Source organism: Phacochoerus africanus, chromosome 16 (assembly GCF_016906955.1).
Source record: "Phacochoerus africanus isolate WHEZ1 chromosome 16, ROS_Pafr_v1, whole genome shotgun sequence".
NCBI classification, from domain to species: Eukaryota; Metazoa; Chordata; class Mammalia; order Artiodactyla; family Suidae; genus Phacochoerus; species Phacochoerus africanus.
The window spans coordinates 24,998,701-25,022,134 of NC_062559.1; the positions used below are offsets into that span (position 1 = coordinate 24,998,701).

A 23,434-nucleotide genomic window follows, 5' to 3' on the forward strand; every position below is an offset into this window, starting at 1 on the left:
ATTTTGCCTTTTTGCCTTCTCTAGGACCACTTCCCACAGCACATGGAGGCTCCCAGGCTAGCGGTCTAATCGGAGCTGCAGCCACCGCCCTATGCCAGAGCCACAGCAACAGGGGATCCAAGCCATGCCTGCAACCTACACCACAGCTCCCGGCAATGCTGGATCCTTAACCCACTGAGCAAGGCCAGGGACCGAACCCGCAACCTCATGGTTCCTAGTCGGATTCGTTAACCACTGCACCACAACAGTCACTCCAAGTCCATCTGGTTTAATGCATTATGCAGGGCCTGTGTTTCCTTATTTATTTTCTGTCTGGTTGATCTGTCCATTGCTGTAAGTGGGGTGTTAAAGTCCCCCACTATCATTGTGTTATTGTTGATTTGTCCTTTTAAGGTTATCAGTTGCCTTATATATGTTGGGTGCGTAGATATTTAAAATTGTTATATCTTCTTAGATTGATCTTTGATCATTATGTAATGTCCTTCGTCCCTTAAAATATTCTTCATTTTAAAGTCTATTTTGTCTGATATGAGTATTGCTACTCCAGCTTTCTTTTGATCCCCATTTACATGAAATATTTTCTTCCATCCTCTCACTTTCAGTTTGTATGTGTCCCTAGAAGTGAAGTGTGTCTCTTGAAGACAGCATATATATGGGCCTTATTTTTGTATCCATTCAGCCAGTCTATGTCTTTTGGTTGGGGCGTTTAGTCCATTCACATTTAAGGTAATTATTGATATGTATGTTCTTATTGCCATTGTATTAATTGCTTTGGATTTGTTTTTGTTGCTCTTTTTTCTTCCTCTCTTCTTCTCTCCTCTTCTGGTTTGATGACTATCTTTAGTGTTGTATTTGAGTTGACTTTTGTTTGTGTATCAATTGTAGATTTTTGGTTTGCAATTACTCTGAAGTTTTGATATAAGAGTCTATATGTATATGAGATTGTTTTAAGTTGTTGTTCTCTTAATTGCAAGTTCATCTCCAGTGTCCTGAATTTGTACCCACCTCTTCTCATGATTTCTGATTTTGGTGGTATAATTGTGCATGATGATTTTGTATCTTTACTATATATATACATTTACTGGTGAGCCTTGTCATTTGTGGAATTTTTGTTTCCTGTTGATATCTTTTCTTTTCTGCCTAGAGAAGTTCCTTTAGTATTTGTTGTAAGGCTGGTTTAGTGTTGCTGAATTCTCTCAGCTTGTGCTTATCTGAGAAGGTTTTGATTTCTCCTTCAAATCTGAATGAGAGCCTTGCTGGGTAAAGTAATCTTGGTTGGAGGTTTTTTCCTTTCATCACGTTAAGTATATCATACCACTCCCTTCTGGCCTGCAGAGTTTCTGCTGAAAAATCTGCCGATAACCTTATTGGGGTTCCCTTGTATGTAATTTGTTTCTTTTCCCTAGCTGCTTTCAAGATTTTCTCTTTGTCTTTAATTTTGGATAGTTTGATTAATATGTGTCTTGGTGTATTCCTCCTTGGGTTTATTTTATATGGTATTCGTTGGGGTTCCTGGATTTGAGTGAGTGGTTCTTTTCCCATGTTAGGGAAGTTTTTGGCTATTATCTCTTGGAATATTTTTTCTGTCCCCTTCTCTCTCTTCTCCTTCTGGCACCCCTATAATGCAGATGTTGGTGCATTTAACGTTGTCCCAGAGTTCTCTGAGGCTCTCTTCATTTCTTTTCAATCTTTTTTCTCTTTTCTGTTCCGCATCCGTAATTTCCACTAATATGTCCTCCACCTCGCTTATTTGTTCTTTTTCCTCCCATATTCTGCTGTTAACTGCTTCTAGTGAATTTTTTATTTCAGTTATTGTATTTTGCATCTCTTCTTGTTTCAGTTTTATATCCTGTATCTCTTTGGTCAGTGTTTCCTGTAAGTTATCCATCTTCACCTCCAGTTTATTTCCAATGTCTTGCACCATCTTCAGCATCAACAGTCTAAAGTCTTTTTCCTGGAGGCTGAGAATCTCCTAATTGCTTAGCTGTTTTTCTGGGGTTTTTCCTTTCTCCCTCATCTGAGTTATAGTTCTCTGTCTTTTCACTTTTATAGGTTTTTGGTGTGTTGCCCTTCTTACAGATAATAGAGTTGTAGCCTCTCTTACTTCTGATGTCTGCCCCCTTTGTGGCTGAAGTCAGTATTGGGGGGCTTGCTGTAGGCTTCCTGATGGGAGGGACTGATGCCTGCCCCCTGGTAGGAGGAGCCAATTCTAATCCCTCTGGTGGGTGGGGCTTAGTCTCTGGATGGGATTAGAGGCAGCTGTGTGCCTGAGGGGTCTTTAGGTAGCCTGTTTACTGAGGGGGCAGGGCTGTGATCCCACCTGGATTGTTGTTTGCCCTGGGGCTTCTCAGCTGCTGACTGATGGGTGGGGCCAGATTTTCCCAAAATGGCCCCCTCCAGAGAAAGGCGGCTGCTGAATATTCTTGAGAGCTCTGCTTTCAATGTCCTTCCGTCACAACAACCCACATTTACCCGTTTTCCTAGGATGTCCTCCAAGTACTGCAGTCAGGTTTGACTCAGATTCCTATGGAGGCTTTGCTTTGCCCTGGGACCTAGTGCTCGTGAAAGTCTGTGTATACCTTTTAGTAGTGGGGTCTCCGTTTCCCCCAGTCTTGTGGAGCTCCTGTGCACAAGCCCCACTGGCCTTCAATGCCAAATGCTCCAGGGGGTCTTTATCCAAGTGCCAGACCCCCACACGTGAGAGTTTGATGTGGGGCTCAGAACTCTCACTCCTGTAGGTGAGTTGCTGTGAACCAGTTACTTTCCAGTCTGTAGGGCTTCCCACCTGGGAGGTACGGGGTTGTTTATACTGTGAAATTGCTCCTCCTACCTCTTGATGTGTCTCCCCTCTTTTTCTTCTGGAGTAGGATATCTTTTTTAAGGTTCCCAGTCCATTTGGTTGAAGAATGGTCAGCCTTTAGTTGTGAATATTCTGCCATCTTAATCCCCTTGTGATAGGGTTCTGTTACTGATTTATCAACTTGTGTGTAAACGCTTTGGCATTAGGCATCTGTAACCCACTCACCAGTTACTCATTCTCCTTTCTCCAGTTATGAAATCTGTTGGGTTTGTCTATTTATGTTGCTATCTCAGAAAGGACGGCACTGTCACCCATGGACTCATGCAGAATACAGGTCTTTTACAAGATACGCTGTTTACAAGAATTCTTCAAACTCTAACAGCCTGACTGGTCCTATGCCCTGCTTTGTGCAAAGGTGAGTATGTGCCCTCCTATGGTCTCAGGGTAGAGCCACACAGAAGAATAAAGTAGGTGTTGTCTTACAAATGCCAACTGGGGGCTGGTGAGATGGGGGGAAGGCAGCTGTAAAGAATGTGAGCCAGTGGCTGGCACCATAGAAGAAAATCATGAGGACTACCTGTGTCAGTGAATGCATTTGTGAAAGGTGGATGTAAGTTTAGTCTCTGGAAAGCAATATCATACAGAACAAGCTTGATACAACTGGCCTGAATAAGACTTTGAATAGGGCCCCTCTGCAGTGCATGTGTATAAGGGCTTCCTTTCTTTCTGGCTTTGAAGATGGGCCCTTTATAAGGCCCTTACACATACCCCAGACCAGGAAGCTAGAAGTGAGCCCATGATTTCTGCATCTGCCTAAGCTTCTCCCATTGGGCATTCACACAAAGTTCCCTATTGTCTTTCCAGCCCTTATTTCTTTTCTTTCTCTTTTGGTCTTTTTTGACATTTTTTGGGCTGCTCCTGTGGCATATGCAGGTTCCCAGGCTAGGGGTCTAATTGGAGCTGTAGCCTCCAGCCTACACCAGAGCCACAGCAGCGCGGGATCTGAGCTGTGTCTGCGACCTACACCACAGCTCCCGGCAATGCCGGATCCTTAACCCACGGAGCAAGGCCAGGGATTGAACTCACAACCTCATGCTCCCTAGTCGGATTTGTAAACCACTGAGCCACGATGGGAACTCCTCCAGCCCTTATTTCTATAATAAAATCTTCAAATTATTTTCAGAGTTCAGACTTATCTTTCCAGATGTGCTATCTCTATCTTGATTGTATGAGTCTCTCTCTTTTTAAAAGTACCCAGAATTAGTTATTTCTTAAGTTTAGAAAATGAATTTGGCTTGAGAAAAAAGCGAACAGTTGAAGTCTACCTTCTGACTATTCTTTGAGGCTCTTCAGAATTTGAACCCCAGGGAAATAACCATTTATTTTGTTGGATAAATCAAATTAGATGGTGCTTCTACTGGGGATATTTTTCAGAATTACAATAAGTCCTGCAAAAAGGTACACATAAGATTTAAATTTTTGATCCATCAATTTTCTGGAAGATAAACTTTAAATATTTATTGTTCCAGTTCTATGGATTGCAAACTGAATATAATTTAGCTTAAAAACTACATGCTAATGTTATCAACGTGATCTTTTTTTTTTTTTTTTTTTTTGATACATGACAAAACAATTTTGGCAGCCTCTAGAAAGTAACTAGTGCTCTAATTGGAAAGATTTGGTTTGCTGCTTTATTACTTACAATGTCAGCAAAGACTCCTGGCCTCATCAAATTGATCATCTTGGCTACCTGATAAACATCCATGGAATTTTCTTTTTCTAGTTGGTGCATAAGGGTTGTCAGAGCACAGAAAGTTCCTGCTGTCACTCCTCCATGCCTGGAAGCAAAAGGAAGGGACAAAGACTCCATTCAGATGCATCAAATGTTCCCAGAGCACAGGGCCACGACAACTTTGCAGTAAGAACACTGAAATTTTTAATAAATTGTCTCATTATTCAAGGAATTGTGGCTTAATTTGAAACACTGGGGAGTGTTCATGACATCAGTAATGGGATACTTTATAGAAGTTTAATATTTGATTACACATTTCTTATTTTTATACTATGGAAGAGGTCGGCAATGATCTGACTGAGGTTCTAAGATACATTGTATAACATGTATCACATGCAGTCTATATAATATGTATGCAACATAATTCCAGCACATGCATTTTTTACTTGTTCACAACAGAAACCTAGAAAGAATTGGATAAAAATTTGTTTCTGATAAATAAAAAATATATCAGTGTTACTCCTATCCCAGTAAGGCAATGGCTGAGAATTGGTTAGCGCTTGTGAAAATTCAGGTTCTAAAGTACTGACTGATCATGCAATGTGTTCTCAGCATATGATGCACCAGCAGATTCTTATGATCATTCACCCATCTCCTGCCTTCAAAAGGAGCTCTAAGAGATGCAGGAAAAACTCCCAAACTCTTCTGTATTAATTTTGTTCATTAGAAGCTGATAATGCATCCTGGTTGAATAATTCACAATTGGTCCAAGGTATTAGGTTAGCGCAAAGACAGTTGAAATATACATACACCCAAATGCTCAGGCATGAAACAATTTAAAGTGTGGAACTTACTCATCATGAACAATCATGGGCCCATCCCTGGTGGCAGCTTCTTCTTTGATAATACTTATAAGTTCAAAAGTTTTACTTATGGGGCTATCTGGATTTGGCCATTTGGGACATTGAAAATGCCTCACTTCAAGTACATAATCATCCTATAAGAAGAAAAAAAAAATGAGTGTTTTTAAAAGAGTCATACAGGTTGGTGAACAGATTGAGGAAAATCAAGAATCACACAAAGGCGGTAACACCAAACCACACGTGAGAGTGAGCAGCAGTAGTTGCAGCCCATCCTCCATCACGTAAGGGAGGAACCTGCCCTGAGGATGCATTTGCCGTGTATAGATGTAGTTACTCTCTTTTTATTTATTTTTTTGTCTTTTTTAGGGCTTCGCCCACAGCATATCGAAGTTCCCAGGCTAGGGGTCGAATCGGGGCCGCATCTGTGACCTGCACCACAGCTCCTGGCAACAACAGATCCTTAATCCATTGAGCGAGGTCAGGGATCAAACTCTCATCCTCATGGATACTAGTTGGGTTCGTTACCACTGAGCCACATTGGGAACTCCTAAACGGCACGATGTTAAGGAATACAGAGAAAAGGGAAAATTATAAGGTAAAGAAAGTAATAAACACTGATTCAGGAAGCAGCTATTTCTGAAGGGAGAAAGGGATGACACAGAAGGAGGGCACGTGGGGGACTTCTAAGATAAAAGCTGTGTTCTTTTTTTTTCTTTTCAATCTTTAGGGCCTCACTGGCAGCATATGGAGGTTCCCAGGCTAGGGGTCGAATCAGAGCTACAGCTGCCAGCCACAGCCACATAAAAGCTGTGTTCTTTTTCTTGAATTCATTTATTGTATCAGTTTTATAATCTTGTACATGTTTTATGAACATTCTATTTAATCTATTTAATATTTATTACATTTTTTTTGTATTTTTAGGGCCGTACCCGTGGCATATAGAGGTTCCTAGGCTAGGGGTCCAATCAGAGCTGCAGCTGCTGGCCTACACCACAGCCACAGCAATGTGGGATCCAAGCCATGTCTGCAACCTATATCACAGCTCGCGGCAGTACCTGATTCTTAACCCACTGAGTGAGGCCAGGGATTGAATCTATGTCCTCATGGATACTAGTTGGGTTTGTTAACTGCTGAGCCACGACAGGAACTCCTACACTTTTAAAATAACTCATAACAGGAGTTCCTGTCGCGGCGCAGTGGTTAAACGAATCCAACTAGGAACCATGAGGTTGTGGGTTTGATCCCTGGCCTTGCTCAGTGGGTTAAGGATCTGGCATTGCCGTGAGCTGTGGTGTAGGTTGCAGACGTGGCTCGGATCCTGTGTTGCTGTGGTTCTGGTGTAGGCTGGCGGCTATGGCTCCAATTAGACCCCTAGCCTGGGAACCTCCATATGCCGCAGGTGCGGTCCTAAAAAAGGCAAAAAGACAAAAATAAAATAAAAAATAACTCATAACAGATAAATAAATCAAAGGCCCCAGCTTTTGACTTCAGTAGTTTACTCTAAACCTCCTAGACACTAATGAATCCAGATCTATAAAGTAAAGGCCATCGCTTCCCCCACCAACCTCAAATGGTATGAATTTTTTTTTGGGGGGGAGGGAGCACCTATAAATGTCTGAAATTATGGCTCTGCCCACATCAGTCTTTTCTTCTTGCTGCCCATCCCTGTGTTAGACACCCAGGTGATCAAGGTGATTTACACGGAGGAGACTTATGGAATTGGGCTCAGTCATGAATTCAAGCATTCATGAATGCTTATTCTCTGTTTTTTTTTTCTGCATAATACTAGGGAAAAAAACTGTGCTGATTATACAAGGCCAACCTAGATATTAGACATCATCAGTAATAATAGGCATAGCAAGAGAATGGTACTTACGGATTGTTACTCTTACAGTAAGTGTTTGGCCAACTGGGAAGAGTGATGAGAGGAGGGCATGAAAAATACAGTTCTGAATGCGTGTTTAGGACCACAGGTAGAAACTAGCATGGGTCATCATGTGCTCTCAGGGACCATGGTGTTCTAATTTTTGCACTTCATTTTACAAATAGGGAATGTAACGCACTCTCCCAAGGCCACACTGCTCACCAGTGGGGCTGGAATCAATGTGTTCCTTTTTTGTTTGAATCAAGCAGAGTACTATTCCACTGTTACAATGTTTACATTATTTTATATGCACTATCTATTTTATAAGTTTTGGTCAATCAAATATTCTAGAGAATAGTGAATCTTACTTATTAGTTTCAGAACTAGGGTAGAGTGAGACATTTAAACCATCTAAAACATGATGTAATTATTTTCCCTGATTGAAAAGATCCTCTGACTCTCACATGCCTCTTTTAGTATTTTCAGAGCTGTCCAATAATTTATGAACTGTGCTGTCATGATAGGAATAATTATTGCCAAAGAATTCAGATTAATGCCTTGTAGATACCACGAGTTTAGCAAAACAACCCGAGTTCATTTCACTGCACGTTTTCAAAGCCCTTCTGTCCTTGACATCTTACTGTAGACAGAGCGCAATACACTTGTTTTGATAGGTAGTATTTTTCCCATTTTTACTTAGGAGAACACAAGGAAAGAACACAAGGAAAGGACTTGCCTTAAAACATGACATTTAGGAATAAAGAAATTGTTTACTTTTTTACTTTCTTTCTTACTTATTTATTGTCTTTTTGCCTTTTCTAGGGCTGCTCCCTCGGCATATGGAGGTTCCCAGGCTAGGGGTCTAAACGGAACTGTAGCTGCCGGCCTTCGTCACAGCCACAGCAACGTGGGATCCGAACCAAGTCTACGACCCACACCACAGCTCACGGCAATGCCAGATCCTTAACCCACTGAGCAAGGCCAGGGATCGAACCTGCAACCTCATGGTTCTTAGTCGGATTCGTTAACCACTGAGCCATGATGGGAACTCCTACTCTGTTTATTTTCAACTTAAGTTCTATCAGCAATCGATTTCCTGTGTGTGAAGAAGTCAGGAATGGTGGAGTTTAGTGAGACTAATTGTTTAATGATTCTATAAGATTCAGAAAATAAAAATGACATGTAAAGTAAAGATGTATTATTTAGGTAATCTGTTTCAATTTGTAAGAAATCAGATTCCTTCTGTTTCCAGGAAAAATCCTTAAATTAGCATATTTTTAACATGGGCTTACAATGAAAAGTTTGTCGTTTAAACTATGGCCATCCTGGAGTTCCTGTTGTGTCTCAGCCGTTAACAAACCCGACTAGCATCCATGAGGTTGCAAGTTCGATCCCTGGCCTTGCTCAGTGGGTTAAAGATCTGGCGTTGCCAGGAGCTGTGGTGTAGGTCGCAGATGTGGCTCAGATTTGGTGTGGCTATGGCTGTGGTGTAGGCTGGAGGCTATTGCTCCGATTCAACCCCCAGCCCAGGAAGCTACATATGCAGTGGGTGAGGCCCTAAAAAGACAAAAATAAAAAAATAAAAATAAAAATAAAGTATGACCATACCTGTGTAGCTTCTAAGATAAAATCTTGCACTATAAGTTTTTCTTCATTAGACAGACATTTGTGTTCTTCAGACATAAGAGTGACCTTAAAACTCTCACAATTTATAGGCTCATCTTTATTTGGCCAGTAAACAAATTCATCTTCTGCCTGGAGGATTAAAAACAAAGAAGATTGTGGATAGCAATACATGTCTAAGTCAGACTATGAAATGGAAGTCAACTGACTGCCACAGAAAATTCAACTCAAAATTTTCTTTGAATCTCAAAGTTTACTCTTAAAATCTTGAGTCATAAACTGGATTGATGTGTAGAATAAAATACTACTGCTTAAGAAACCAAACAATTGCTTTATTTTGCTTTCTTAGCTCATCATTAACAACAGTTCGTTGTTGCTTCTGTGATTCAAAAAATTTTAAGAGCTCAGCAATTTGCAGTGTCATTTGGAATCATCAGTATAACGTTATAGACAAGAAACGAGTCTTAAAGTTAAGTCTATAGTAAACCCTAAATGAAATAGGTCTTTTTTTTTTTTTTTTGGTATTTCTATAGATCTCCTTAAACTTAGGGACTTTCCAAATTATACTAACAAGTTTTATTAAAAATATAAATGAAATGACTTCCTTTGTGGTTGCAATTCTGATTTCCTTAAGCAGCATCATAAAATACTTAAGTTAATTTTAACCTACTTTCATTGAAAACTGTTGTTCAGCAATTTCAGAGGCGGGAGATTGCATCCAAACCAGGTCCAAGAGTAGACAAGGTGCAGCTTTAATGACTTTATTTTGTTTAATGACTTTAACAAACTTTAGCTTATTAGTTGAAAAATAGGACTTTGTATGCAGGACTTCTGGCTCTTGTGTCTTGATAATTTCCCTGTACGGAAAGTGCCAAAAGTGACTTACCATGTTTTGACCATCTGGAAGCATAACAACCAGCTGGGCATTATGGTCCCATATCATCCTCCAGAAATCCTTGATGGTATGGAGAAGAGGATGCTGGGTGATGATGAATTCATTGCTCTGATAATAACCCTATAAAACCAAAGAGAAGATAGCAAGAGCCCTGGCATATGACATTAAACATTCAAAAAACATTCGTAAGTTAATGGACCTTAGGTCAAGTTAGCCTTATTTTTAGATTGTATCTACAAACCATAATGATTATCACAGCCAATGTTAGGGGCAGCTCCTATGCTAGGTGTAGCACTAAGCATTTTCTTCCCCTGAAGTCGTGTACTCCTCACAGCAGTACTATGAGAAAGGAACGCAATTCCCATAGGTGCTATAGATGATTAACCTGAGACTTAAGAAGTTAAGTGTTGTGCCTAAGCTTATACAGCCATTACCTCTAGGAGAGACTTACCAAAATGGCTAGTGAACTATATCTCCTATGCTGGACAGAATGGAAATCTGGAGACTTTATTTTTCTTACTTTTTATGAGACCCAATGATAGAGTGCCAAATTTCACACCTACCGGCAAACAGGATACCCTGACCCCCTGCTGCCCCCTACGGGAGAGGAACCAGGGGGGCACCTTGCAGATACTGTTGCAGAAACCTGGAAGCTGCTGCCATTGAATTAGTCATGATTTCTGTGTTGCTGCTTAGCCTCTTCTGCAACGGTATCTCTCAGGCCCCATTCCTATTCCCTGTCAGCTTATTTGAAGTGTGGCATGCTTTTATTCTTTAGTTTTTTCAGCTGTATCTTCACAGATTCATCTTGTAGAATTCTACTTCGTTTATTTTGGTTACAACCTTATGGGATAAGCAGAAAACTTCGTTTGGATACTCAGATGGGAATGAAGAGGTCGTGCCGCCTCCCTGACTCACCATGATGTAGGAGGCATTGATGTAGTCTGTGCTTTCCCCACTCAGGGATGAAAGGCCCACCCTGGATCTTTCAACTGGAACACAGAACATGCATCATAAACAACCAAGCTCTTAGCGCTGTATCGCCTCCCTTCCCACTCCCTTCAAATGGCAAAACAGAGCTGCATTTTGCAAGCTGAGTGTCTCTGACTTTTTCAGCTAGTTTGCTATGTATTTTGCATTTTCAAATAAGACCTCAGGGTTTAAGGGTCCTGGTTAACTTCAGGTATGTTATTGATCTGCCATGACTAGAAAAATATGCGTGTCATCATTTTTGTTCCACAATGTATAAATATGGTCAAAGTAACCTACAAGACTTCTATTACGTAGTTTTTTCCCCCGCCTCGATTTAACATAGCTTACCAGGGATGATGGAAGATGTTCTGTTCTTCTCCCTGTTGCACTGCTTTAGGGCTGTTGAATAGTCACTCTGCTGTATATTTGATTGACTCAGGAGCTGAGAAAGGGTGTCAAGGAGAAACACAGATTATTTTATTTATGCCACTCGAATATGCAACACACACACACAATTATATACACATGTGCCCAACATGAATAAGTTACTGAATACAAATATATCTGATCTGCTTTCTAAAATTCCTTGAATTAAACCGTAGACATCGAGGTTCTCTATGCTACAACGGGGGGCTGGAAGCAGCAGAGAACATTTGATGTCTAGTCTGACTTTCGCTTCGGAAGGCTCTTCCTCACGACTTCCTCTACAGGTGTGCATCCTCCACATTCTCCACTTAAATCTCACACCGCAGCTGGAAGATAAACTGCATGATGTGTGTGTCTGTGTATATATAATATATATATCTATGCATATAGTTTGATTTTCTACATTAATTTAGTCCTTCTTTACACGAATAATCTACTGGCTATTTATATTATTTCCCAATTAGTGAATGTTCAGGTTATTTCCAATGTTTTGCCATTTCGAACTTTGTAGTAACGAATACCCCTTGTATACGTCTTAATGTGTTCACCTGTGAGGGTTTCTATAAAGAATTAGGAGTCACCGCTGTTTAATTTTTGATAGGCTAACAGAAGAAAAACAGTATATCGTGGTTTTGATTGGCATTTCCCTAATCATTTTGAGATTGTGAATTTTAGTTATTTTTTTTGTTGTTGTTGTTGTTGTTGTTGTTGTTGCTATTTCTTGGGCTGCTCCCGAGGCATATGGAGGTTCCCAGGCTAGGGGTCGAATCGGAGCTGTAGCCACCGGCCTACGCCAGAGCCACAGCAACGCGGGATCCAAGCCGCGTCTGCAACCTACACCACAGCTCACCGCAACGCCGGATCCTTAACCCACTGAGCAAGGCCAGGGACCCAACCCGCAACCTCATGGTTCCTGGTCGGATTCGTTAACCACTGCGCCACCACGGGAACTCCTTAGTTATTTTCTTTATGTTGCCTTTTCATATTTCTACTTCATTGTGACTTACTAATTTATAGGGGTTTTCTGAAGTCTTAAATGTAAATCTACAGCCTGCTAAGAAAGTTGCAAATGTCTCTGTTCTTTTCAATCATAAACACATTTACAGCCAAAATTCACTTTTTCCTTAAGATTTCTGTAAACTGCATTTTTATTTAAAAAGTCCTTCTTTAGGAGTTCCTCTTGTGGCTCAGTGGTTAATGAATCCGACTAATCACGGCCAGGGATCGAACCCACCACCTCATGGTTCCTAGTCAGATTCGTTTCTGCTGCACCACAACAGGAACTCCTGGTTCTTTACTTTTCAATATTAATTTCAAAATCAGAATCACACACACCCAATAAACCCCTAAATTTCCCTAGTTGTAATGATAACAGCAAACAGTCAAATGTTTCTCTTTTTAACTGGATTCTGATTTCATAATTGATATTTCTGATTTGATCCTGAATCAGCCAGTATAAGTAATAGCAATTCTTTTACACATTTGTGTAGGGGGTAAATCATATTTAAATGAGAATTCTGCTGAACGTAGGTAACACATATATATTAGTTACCTTATCGAAAAGTTGTCTTAGCAACCTAATGTTAATGCTTCACATTTCTTTATTATCTGTTTCTGGCAGCTGTACCATGGACTTTCTCTTTCCTTAAAGCATCCTTTGATGACTCAGATATGCTTGGCTGAATAAAACATACATGTCTGCCTGTCTAAGTTCAGCCTCCACCCCTCCTCTGTTGCTTATTCCTCCCAAAGCACAAAAGGTGCTGACCGAGGAGGCAAAAAGGCGGAGGGAATTCATCATGATTAAATCTCCTGTGTGGTAAGCTGCGGAAAAGAGAGAGGAAAACGCTGCCACCCCAAGGTTTGTTAACTCTCCTGGGTTCTTCCAGGGCCTTCTGAATTCGTCCCAGACCCTCCTTCTCCCGAAATGGGCCCGGTTTCTCCAGCAATGCTGAGACGTCAGAAGTTAGCATAGGAAGAGTGGGGCACAAAACAACGTGCCCTCCATTCACCTGCAAGGTCACAGTCTGTCAAGTCCCCTCTCCCAGCTGGCAACAGCTGCTTTCTGAATCCCTTGCTGACTGGCGTCAGGACGTCAGAGGCTACAGGGTGGGAGGCAGAATGTTGAACAAAGCAGTCTTCCCTCTCGAGCCGACCGCCTCGTGTCATGGTGCGTGGGAGAAACGGAGCTTAAGACGCTTTTCTTGTGAGATGCCCTATTCTAGTCCTGGGGCTTCAAGTGAGACAGACTCTTCCGCAGAGCTGCACGAACAGCCAGAGCCACAGCACTCATGGTTAAGTGGTCTGGTTTTCTCAAAGCAAAAAGAGCACTTAAACCGTCTGTGTTAGAAGTTCTTCCCGTTCATCCTGTTCTGCTCTGTGCCCTCCTTTCCTGGACCACGTCCACATTTCTGAAAGGTAGCGTAGTTTGTCTGAGAACTTTTCCTCTTGCTGGTCAAAATCAAAGTTCTCCTTAAAATTTACCCAGTGACTCTGCTGTCCATTGTAACGAATCCAACGAAGCCACTGGGCCAACAGAGCCCTCAGCCCGTCCACCTGGCCTTGTCCACTCACGTGAGGAGATGCAGGAACGTCCCAACTTGTGGTGACCCCCCAGGAAAGGGGCTTATGAGAGAACTCACCTTGAACTGTTTCTCTAGCTTGGTTTTGCCTGCTGGTCCAGGAATGAGGAGCCCATTAACATAGGCGTGGATGTGGCTCTCCGGGACCTCGGTTTCTTTGCTAAGGATGGCCTCGACCAGTGCATCGTGAATGAAAACATACTGTTCCTGGGAAAAGAGTGGCAAACAAGAATATTATTTCGGGTTTTCCTTATATGTACCTGGGTATAAGAGTAGTACCTTTCACTGATGGACAAAAAGAGTCTTACAACGTGGAGGGTGGGGGACTCGCAAAGATCGCCTTTCAGATCTGGCTGGGAGTCAGATGGAGGAAAAAGAGGCCATCAAGAAAGAATACAAAATATCAGCACTGTTCATAATAGCCAAGACATGGAAACAACCCAAATGTCCATCGGCAGGTGAATAGATTAAGAAGATGTGGTACATATATACAAACAAATATTATGCAGGCATAAAAAGGACAAAACAATGCCATTTGTAGCAACATGAATGCAAATAAAGATTCTCATACTAAGGGAAGTAAGTCAGAAAGAGGATGACAAATACTGTATGGTATCACTTATTTGTGGGATTAAAAATATGGCACAAATGATCCTATCTGCAAAACAGATCACGGCCACGGAGAATAGACTTGTGGTTGCCAAGGGAGAGGGGGGAAAGGGGAGGGAGTGGGATGGACGGGGAGTTTAGGGTTAGTAGATGATGCAAACTGTTACATTTGGAAAGGATAAGCAATGGGGTCCTGCTGTACAGCACAGGGAACTGTGTCCGATCTCTCAGGTTAGGACATGATGGAAGACAGTATGAAACAAAAAAAACATACATATATGTATATGTATGACTGGGTCACTTTGCTGTACAACAGAAATTGAAGGAACATTGTAAATCAACTATAATAAAACATTAAAACAAAAGCAAGAACACGAAAGTTTCCGTCTCTCGCCTCTTCAGTTCTCATGCACTGATGTTTAGGAAAAGAGGCCTTCTGAAGATTTTTGGAGGCAAAGCAACGCCTTCTCTGCCCATCCTTCAAACCTAGACCCTCTTCCACATTTTGCACTGACTTCTCTACTCCTTTTTTTTTTCTTCTTTATTAATTTTTTTATTACTCAATGAATTTATTACATTTATAGTTGTACAATGATCATCACAACCCAATTTTATAGCATTTCCATCCTAAACCCTCAGGGCATCACCCTACCCCTCAACCTGTCTCCTTTGGAAACCGTAAGTTTTTCAAAGTCTGTGAATCAGTATCTGTTCTGCAAAGAAGTTCATTGTGTCCTTTTTTCAGATTCCACATGTGAAGTGATGACTTCTCTACTTCTGATGGGTCTTCCCCTTCTGCCCATTCCAGTCCTCCTTTGAGCTGGTCATTATTTAATTTAGCACAATTATCTATACAGTTTTTAAGAGTTATCTTCTACTTCATGGATGGGCCTCTTCCCTGGTCTTATCTGACTACAATGTCATTCCCTTGATGGAATGAAGTTTGGGTGGTTTGGTTTAGAAGCCCCCTCAGTCATACATTTCTTTCTTCTTCTTTTTTTTTTTTTTTTTTTTTTGTCTTTTTAGGGCTGCACCGCGGCACATGGAGGTTCCCAGGCTAGGGGTCGAATTGGAGCTATAGCTGCCGGCCTATGCCAGCGCCACAGCAACTCTGGGTCTGAGCTGCGTCTGCGACCTACACCATGGTTCACAGCAATGCTGGATCCTTTAACACACTGAGCGAGGCAAGGGATTGAACCCGCAACCTCATGGTTCCTAGTTGGATTCATTAACCACTGAGCCATGACGGGAACTCCAGTCCCATGTTTCTTATTGCTTTCAAGCTGTCATCCACAGTTTTCAATTTAAATCCATTTTTTAAGACAGTGAAAATAAAATACAGATATGCCGATTTTATCTTGTGTCACATATGGGTAAATGATATAGGCCTAAAGAGGGACATAATTTGGGGATAATTCATACTTCTTAAATATGAATCCATTCATTCACAATATGTAGGAAAAGCTTGAGGATTTTTCTTGAGGGGAAGAGTGTTGACTGATTCACTTACTCTTTTTCTAAATCTTCTCTGTGATTCATGCCATTTTAAAGCTATTTCCCATGGGATCACAAAATGGGCAAAATTTAGTTGGCAGTCCATGACTTACAGGCAATCACCTCGTGTTACAGGCTGAACTGTGTCCTCTCAACAGATATGCTGAGAGCCTACCTCCCCCTCTCCCCAGCATCCCTCAGAATGTGACCTTATTTGTAAACAGAGTCATTGTAGACAGGACTAGTTGTGAGCCACACAGGAAGTCCTAGATGTGACTAGTTAAGATGAGGTGACCAGCATCTTTACGAGAAGTGGGAAATGTGGACACAGGCATGGACACCGAGGGAAGACAGCGCGGTGAAGATGGAGGCAGGGACTGGAGTTGGGTTGCTCCATCCATGGAAATAGGGGGCTCTCAGAAACTTGAGGAGACACAGAAGGATCCTTCCCTAGAAGAGCTGGAGGGAGCCTGGCCCTGCCAACACCTTGATTTTGGACTTCTGTCCTCCACAACTATAAGACAATACATTTCTTGTGTTTGAAGCTGCCCAGTTTGTAGCACTTTATTACAGGGACCCAGCAATACAAACTCTGGTCTATCCAGCCTTTTAGGGACAATTCCAACCCTTTGATAAATGAAATTTCCTTTTGATCATACCTCAGTTTGCACCAAGTAATTTCTTTGTGACCGAATGTGTTTTAAAAAGCCAAATATGTTGACAGTTCCTTCGTGTTGAATTTGCTGCAACATACTGTCCAGCACAATATATGTGCCTGTTCTTCCAACCCCAGCACTGAAGAGCACACAAAGAAAAGAGCTATTTCAATGTTAAGCATAAAATACATTTGACCATGGTTGCCTTATAAATTAAAACAATTTCCTTCTCCAAGAAAATGAGCCGCTTAATAAGTAATCTAGCAGTCCCAAACAGTAAGCAGCTCACTAGTTAAGTACAACACTTCAAATAACAGAAAGTTTTCTTTTTTGCTTTCAGGTCAAACTACAAAACAATCAGACTATTTCTGTTGGAGATTTTCAATAATTATAGTTATTATTCATCTTATGCAATAAAAAATCTTGTGTAGCGGAGCACAGCAAATAGACATTTAATTTGAGAAAAATGAAAGCATCAGCTTCCCCAAACTCTGAAAAGAAAAGGTCTCTGGGTCTGTATTGCCAGGTAAACATGTTTGTAAAGGCTTCCGTGTTAATGGAAAAAAGGAGTTTGCAAAAGCTTTCAGCTGAAAATATCATTTTGGTGAGATGGTGAGGAATAAAGCATAACTTCAGTCATTTCTAAAGGGCTATTATCTATGGACTTCTTCAAAGCCTCTACTGGAGGGACGGAATTCAGAAACAGGGATTCTTTTCAAATGCGCCGATGAGTAGGAAGTCCTAGAGAGGAAAATTAGCACCTGCTCCGCACAATGCTCTGGTCCTTCTCCATTCGGTCAGAAACAATCTCTGACCTTCAGAGCTATTTTCCTTGCATCTTCCTGTTCCCCGGAGCTTATCATCAGGTTAAGAGATAAAAAAACTCAAGCTAGGTCTCTCAAATTTTGTCTGATGATAACTCCTGAGATGGGTAATTAGAATGTGGGAGCTATGCTGCTTATCAAAGGAAAACACTTGTTTCTGTAAGAACACAGACACTGCTTGGACAAAAATACTGCACATAGAAATGAATTTGATTTTTGTGGTCATAAAGTTTGGCACAGAGTCAGCACTCAGTAAACATTAACTGCTATTTTTATTTATCTTAATTTTTTTATTTTTATTTTTATTTATTTATTTATTTATTTTGGTCTTTTTAGGGCTGCACCACGATGTATGGAAGTTTACAAGCTATTGGTTGAATCGGAGCTGCAGCTGCTGGCCTACACCACAGCCACAGTAATGTCAGATCTGAGCCACATCTGCAACCTACACTTCAGCTTGAGGCAATAATGGATCCTTTAACCCACTGAGCAAGGCCAGGGATGGAACCTGCATACTTATGGATACTAGTCAGATTCTTAACCCGCTGAACCACAATGGGAACTCCCTGATATTTAAAATTTTTTTAAATTAAAAAAAATTTTTTTGGCCATGCCTGAGGCATGCGGAAGTTCCCAAGCCAGGGATTGAACCAGTGCCACAGTAGTGACCCAAGATGCTGCAGTGACAACACTGGATCCTTAACCTGCTAGAGAACTCCTGCTATTTTCATTTTAACTAAAAACATATTCGAGTCAAACCTTTTCTGCATTTTCTTCTTTCTTTGAAATATCATTATTTCTATTCATCAACCTGATTTTGGAAATTAAAGTACCTGCGCAACTATGAATTGATAACACGTTCAATAGGATATACTAGAAAAAATTCAGGAAAATGAGAAAGGGGTTTTGATCCCAAACTGTTTGAAAACAACGTAAAAGTATTTTGCTAAATCCTAACAGTTTGTGTGCTTTGTTTTCTCTAATGATGACCTGGCATAATAAGTCTACAAAGACTGTTAACTCCGAGGAACAGGGGTTGGGTCTCAGGCATTTTTATCTCAAGACATTACGTTGTAGTAAATGTTCGTTTAATGACAAAACATTGTTCTGCCTGCCTCATCTAATTATTAATTTTATTAATTTATTCCTATTAGGATAATATACATCAGAAAGAAAAAAAAACACCTGGAGCTTTGATATATTCAGCAATCACATTCTGAGTCTGGCGTACTCACTTCCTAGTGGCCTACTTATGAAAGGAGGCTTGATTTCATGAGCCCTGATGTCATGAAATCATTCCCATTTTGGCAAAACCTTTGTTCCTCTGATTTCTTTTTTGTTAGCATAAGCAGTTCTGGGGGATAAGAGCCTGGCTCTGAGACTCACCTGCAATGAACAACAACAGGCCCTACGGCATGGCGCTTGGCATGCGATGCCTTTCTCACAAAGGTCAGCACAGGCAGCGAGTACTCGGGCACTCCCATGTCAGGCCACTGAGTGTAGTGGTACTGCGTAACCACGCGCCCACTGGGTCTTCCTTTCTGGGAACCCTGGAAGAGACCAGACAGCAAATCAGCTAACTGACCTGCAGACACGGGGTCCTTAACATCAACTCAGGATTCAGAGCTGGATCTTGGTGGTCCATGATGAAGCAAAAAAAGTCATTTGCGATAGTTAATCTTGTGTGTCAACTTGGCCAGGCTATGAGGGCCAGTAGCTTGATCAAACACCAGTCACACGGGATGTTACTGTCAAGGCATTTTTAAAGATGTGATGGACATTTTAATCAGTAAGACTTCAAGTAAAGTGGATTATGCTCCAAAATGTGAGTAGGTCTCATCCAAAGAGTCGAAGGCCTTAAAAGCAAAGACGGAAGTTCCCTGAAGAAGAGGTATTCTCCTCAAGACTGCAACAGAGAAATCCTGCCTGACTTTCCATCCTGGAGTCCACTCTCTAAAAAACTCTATCTTCATATACATGTATGTTTTTCTAAGGAACTCTGGCTTACAACTTGCTCTTTTTCTTTTCCTCCCCTTCTTCCATCACCACTGTTTTCAGTTGGCTGTGCAGTTTCACATGGGGCAGGGACTTTAGTTTGTGTATCACTGCAACCACTGGCGCCATGACCAATATGGTGCCGAAGCCATGCCTGGTATTTAGAGACTTGGAAGAAACTTTGGGAATTGAGGTGTAGCTGTGATAAGAACACTTAATGCCTTTAATATATATACACACACACATATCTACACACATATATACTTTTTACCCTGTTCTGGTGACACCACCCATTCACTTAAAGAAAAACCAGATGTATTACCTAATTGACACTATCCATCATTTGTGGACTTACCTTTTTGATCTTGGTGTTTCTTAGAGTAAAACTCCTCACAGTATAATAAGCAAGCATCTGAACACTCTTCTGAGTGACCAGAAAGTTCCCATACTCTTCACTCCCATCAGCAGGCCAATACTGGTCACATTTTCTCTGTGAAAGAGAAAGCTAAGATGCTATTTCCATACTTTAAGTGTTCGATATACTTTATCCCTGAAATCAGTTAGGATCTGACACCACAACTCCCTCATTCTTCTAAACATTTTCTTTCCTTTCTAAGTGATTGCAGAGTAGTTGCAGAGGAGACCAGGGATAGAACCACAAAGCTGGAAGAAACTGGAGATGCTCGGGTCCAAACTTTCCCCTTTCAGATGAGAAAAGTGAGACCGGATGTACTGAGTCACTATAAAGCCAGGACTAGAATCCAGCTCCTGTGAATTAAAATCTACTTCACTCTGCAATGTTTTCCCAGGACCCGCATTTGCTTTTTCTCATGAAATGAAGCAGGCATTTATATAGCAGGTAGCTTGATTTATAGTGAAAGTTTTTGACCTGTAATGGTAACGGTTTCCTTTTAGCTGTCATTACTTACTAGAAAGGAATCTTGCTTAGCCTTCCTAACTTTTGCTGCTTCCTAATGCTGACTCTCTCAAAAGCAACATAAAGCACTTCCAATCACCGTCTCAAGGACAGCATAATAGACTGCCTACATACCCTTCCTTTCTCCACAAGGTTTGTTATCATGACAATAATTTCCACATTATGCTCCCATATCATTCTCCAGAAATCTTCGGCTGTGGATTTCAGTGGGCCTTGGGCAGCAATGTAAGCTTTTGGTCTGTTGTAGCCCTGGAGAAACAAATGACGAATGCTTCTTACTAATGAACTGGTATGCCATTTTTAACCGTTTCATTTTTAAGATCAGCACTTTTTTTTGGGGGGGGCTATAAAAGAAAACCATTTAAAAAACTTGCAAAGCTGGAGGAACTTACTAGTACTGGCAAAGACAGCAACTCTTCTTTAACTATAATTTTTGTTAAAAAAAAAAAAGAGTTTGGGATACACACTACTGTATATAAAATAGATAAAAAGGGACCTACTGTATGGCACATGGAATTACACTCAATATTTTGTAATAACCTATAAAGGAAAAGAATCTAAAAAAGAATATGTATAACTGAATCACTGTGCTGTATACCTGAAACTAACACAAAACTGTAAATCAACTATACTTCAATTAAAAAGAGTTCTTCTTAGAGTTCCCGTCGTGGCGCAGTGGTTAACGAATCCGACTAGGAACCATGAGGTTGCGGGTTTGATCCCTGCCCTTGCTCAGTGGGTTAACGACCCGGCGTTGCTGTGAGCTGTGGTGTAGGTTGCAGACGAGGCTCGGATCCCGAGTTGCTGTGGCTCTGGCGTAGGCTGGCGGCTACAGCTCCGATTCGACCCCTAGCCTGGGAACCTCCATATGCCACAGGAGCGGCCCCAAAAATAGCAAAAAGACAAAAATAAAAAGAGTTCTTCTTGCATTGACACAGTGACTATTCTCTGCATCTCTAGCCCAAGTGCACTTAATTCTAGTCTGTTTATTATGTATAATATGTGGTCCTTAACCATGCTGCTTTGAAATGTGAGGCATTAGGGCTCAGTCAGCTGCAACAGTCATGAAAACTTTGGTGCTGACTCCTCACCCTCTCTCCCCAGTGGCACTGAGCAATGCTAATCATTTACAGCTACCCTTCACTTATTACCCATTGGTGGCCAAGAAGCTTGACAAACATTAGCCCTAATCCTCCATCTATATACAAAATGGAAGCCTCATTCCTGATTTGGAGATAAGGAAACTGAAGCTCAGAGGAGTTAAGTGGCTTTTTTAGCCTTTCTTCCCTGACCAGTGGCAGAGCTGGGATTCAAAACCAGTTTTTTGGTTTTTGTTTTCCTTTTTAGGGCCGCACCCACAGCATATGGAGGTTCTCGGGCTAGGGGTTGAAACGGAGCTACAGCCATAGCAATGCCTGCACCTACACCACAGTAACGCAGGATCCAAGCTGTGTCTGTGACCTACACTCACAGCAACCCAGATCCTTAACCACTGAGCGAGGCCTGGGATCAAACCTGCAACCTCATGGTTACTAGTCAGATTTGTTTCCACTGTGCCACTCTTGCCCAAGACATAAACCAAGTACAATAGCTTGAGTGCCACGCAATCTGAAAAGCTTTGCCATGGGATCTCTTACTGCTGATTTGTATTTTTGTTATCTTTCCTATAATATGTACTAACCACTATTACATGTACAATACCATGGTATAATAAATTCATAGTCTAATACAATTTTCATAAAAGTTCAGTTGAAACATGCTTACATCAACATAATTGGCATTGATGTAATCAGTCAGTTTGCCATCTTTTTCAGCAAGTTGTGCAAGCTTAACCCTACTATGATCATCTGTAATAAAAAAGAAAACATTTCACTATAGCATGAACTGCTTTTTGGCATAAATGTCATTTATACTTATATAAGATATAAATTCAATTTATCAAATACAGTTAAAATCAATGCAGACATCATTTACTCTAGTAGGCTTTTGGAGGATACAGAGTTGACAAAAATAAAGATAAATATAACAAAAGCCTGTTCTTTTAAGAAGTTTTCCAATGTGGAAAGTGAGAATGGCCGTATTTACAGAGAAGAATGTTCAGGTGTCAACAGGGAGGTGCACACTACTAGAGGGGCATAAAGGCAGAAATTGGATTGGTTTGAGATGAAAATACCCCAGTTCATAGAGGTTGAATCCTCAAGTTGGCATCTTAAATGGGTTTCAAAAGGTGGATACTGGGGCTGTGAACACAGCAGAGCCCGTGAAGGGGAGAGAACAGTGACGTGGGCGTCAGAAAGTTAAGGAAGATGGCAGCACCTATGCTCCAAACAGGAGGCTGGAGAAGGAAGTTGAGAAGGGAGCAGAAGGGATCGAGGACGTGTCTGTGAATGGTTACAAGCAAACAGCTCTTTCAAGGGAAGACCTCAGAGAGGAGGGCAGGAGAATGAGCACCCAAGGATGGAGGACACGGAGCCTGCACGGCAGTGAAGAAGGGATGGAAAGCTCGGTAAGGCATGCGTGGTTCATGGTCCTCGGTCCTAATTACATATGCTGAAATGAGCAGTTTGGGATTAACTTCAGTCCCACAGAGAAACTATGTTTGGAGGAACTGCAGAATAAAAAAGGAAAATGTCACGAGAAGGACACTTGGTTTAACGGGGCAGACTTTTTTTTTAAGGGCTGCACCTGCGGCATACAGAAGTTCCCAGGCTAAGGCAAGAATTGGAGCTGTAGCTGCCGGCCTATACCACAGCCACAAAAACGTGGGATCCAAGCCACATCTGCAACCCACACCACAGCTCACAGCAACTCTGGATCCTTAACCCACTGAGAAAGGCCAGGGATCAAATCCAAGTCCTCATGGATCCCAGTCAGGTTTGTTACTGCTGAGCCACGACAGGAACGCCTGCGAAGACTGGTCTTTGTTTTTGTTTCTGTTTTTTTTTTCTAGAATGAATAAATGAATATAGACCAAACCATCACAAGTTAAAGAGATATTCTGGGATAGTAATACTTTGGTGACATTAGCAGCCCACAAAGGTGCAGGACATGCACAGAGAAATCTTGTTGGGAAAGAAAGATAGCACCCATGCAAACTACTTGGAACCGTGATCACAAAAGTTCCCATTCCAGAATCTAGAATGGAACCAGAATTTAAATAAC

At 41.4% G+C, this 23,434-nt stretch overlaps 1 protein-coding gene across 2 annotated transcripts in view; it reads right to left on the reverse strand.

Moving 5' to 3' along the window:
* PTPRZ1 (protein tyrosine phosphatase receptor type Z1) overlaps positions 1-23,434 on the reverse strand; it is a 181,335-nt gene that overhangs the window by 5,441 nt on the left and 152,460 nt on the right. For both annotated transcript variants that reach the window (XM_047763545.1, XM_047763544.1), the window contains 12 exons: positions 22,037-22,119; positions 20,387-20,521; positions 19,691-19,825; positions 18,727-18,890; positions 16,520-16,655; positions 13,818-13,964; positions 11,098-11,191; positions 10,696-10,769; positions 9,769-9,897; positions 8,868-9,014; positions 5,387-5,529; positions 4,503-4,638 (listed from right to left, as the gene is read on the reverse strand). In XM_047763545.1, coding sequence (XP_047619501.1) covers positions 4,503-4,638; positions 5,387-5,529; positions 8,868-9,014; positions 9,769-9,897; positions 10,696-10,769; positions 11,098-11,191; positions 13,818-13,964; positions 16,520-16,655; positions 18,727-18,890; positions 19,691-19,825; positions 20,387-20,521; positions 22,037-22,119 — 1,523 coding nt within the window. The remainder of the gene's footprint in view (positions 1-4,502; positions 4,639-5,386; positions 5,530-8,867; positions 9,015-9,768; positions 9,898-10,695; positions 10,770-11,097; positions 11,192-13,817; positions 13,965-16,519; positions 16,656-18,726; positions 18,891-19,690; positions 19,826-20,386; positions 20,522-22,036; positions 22,120-23,434) is intronic.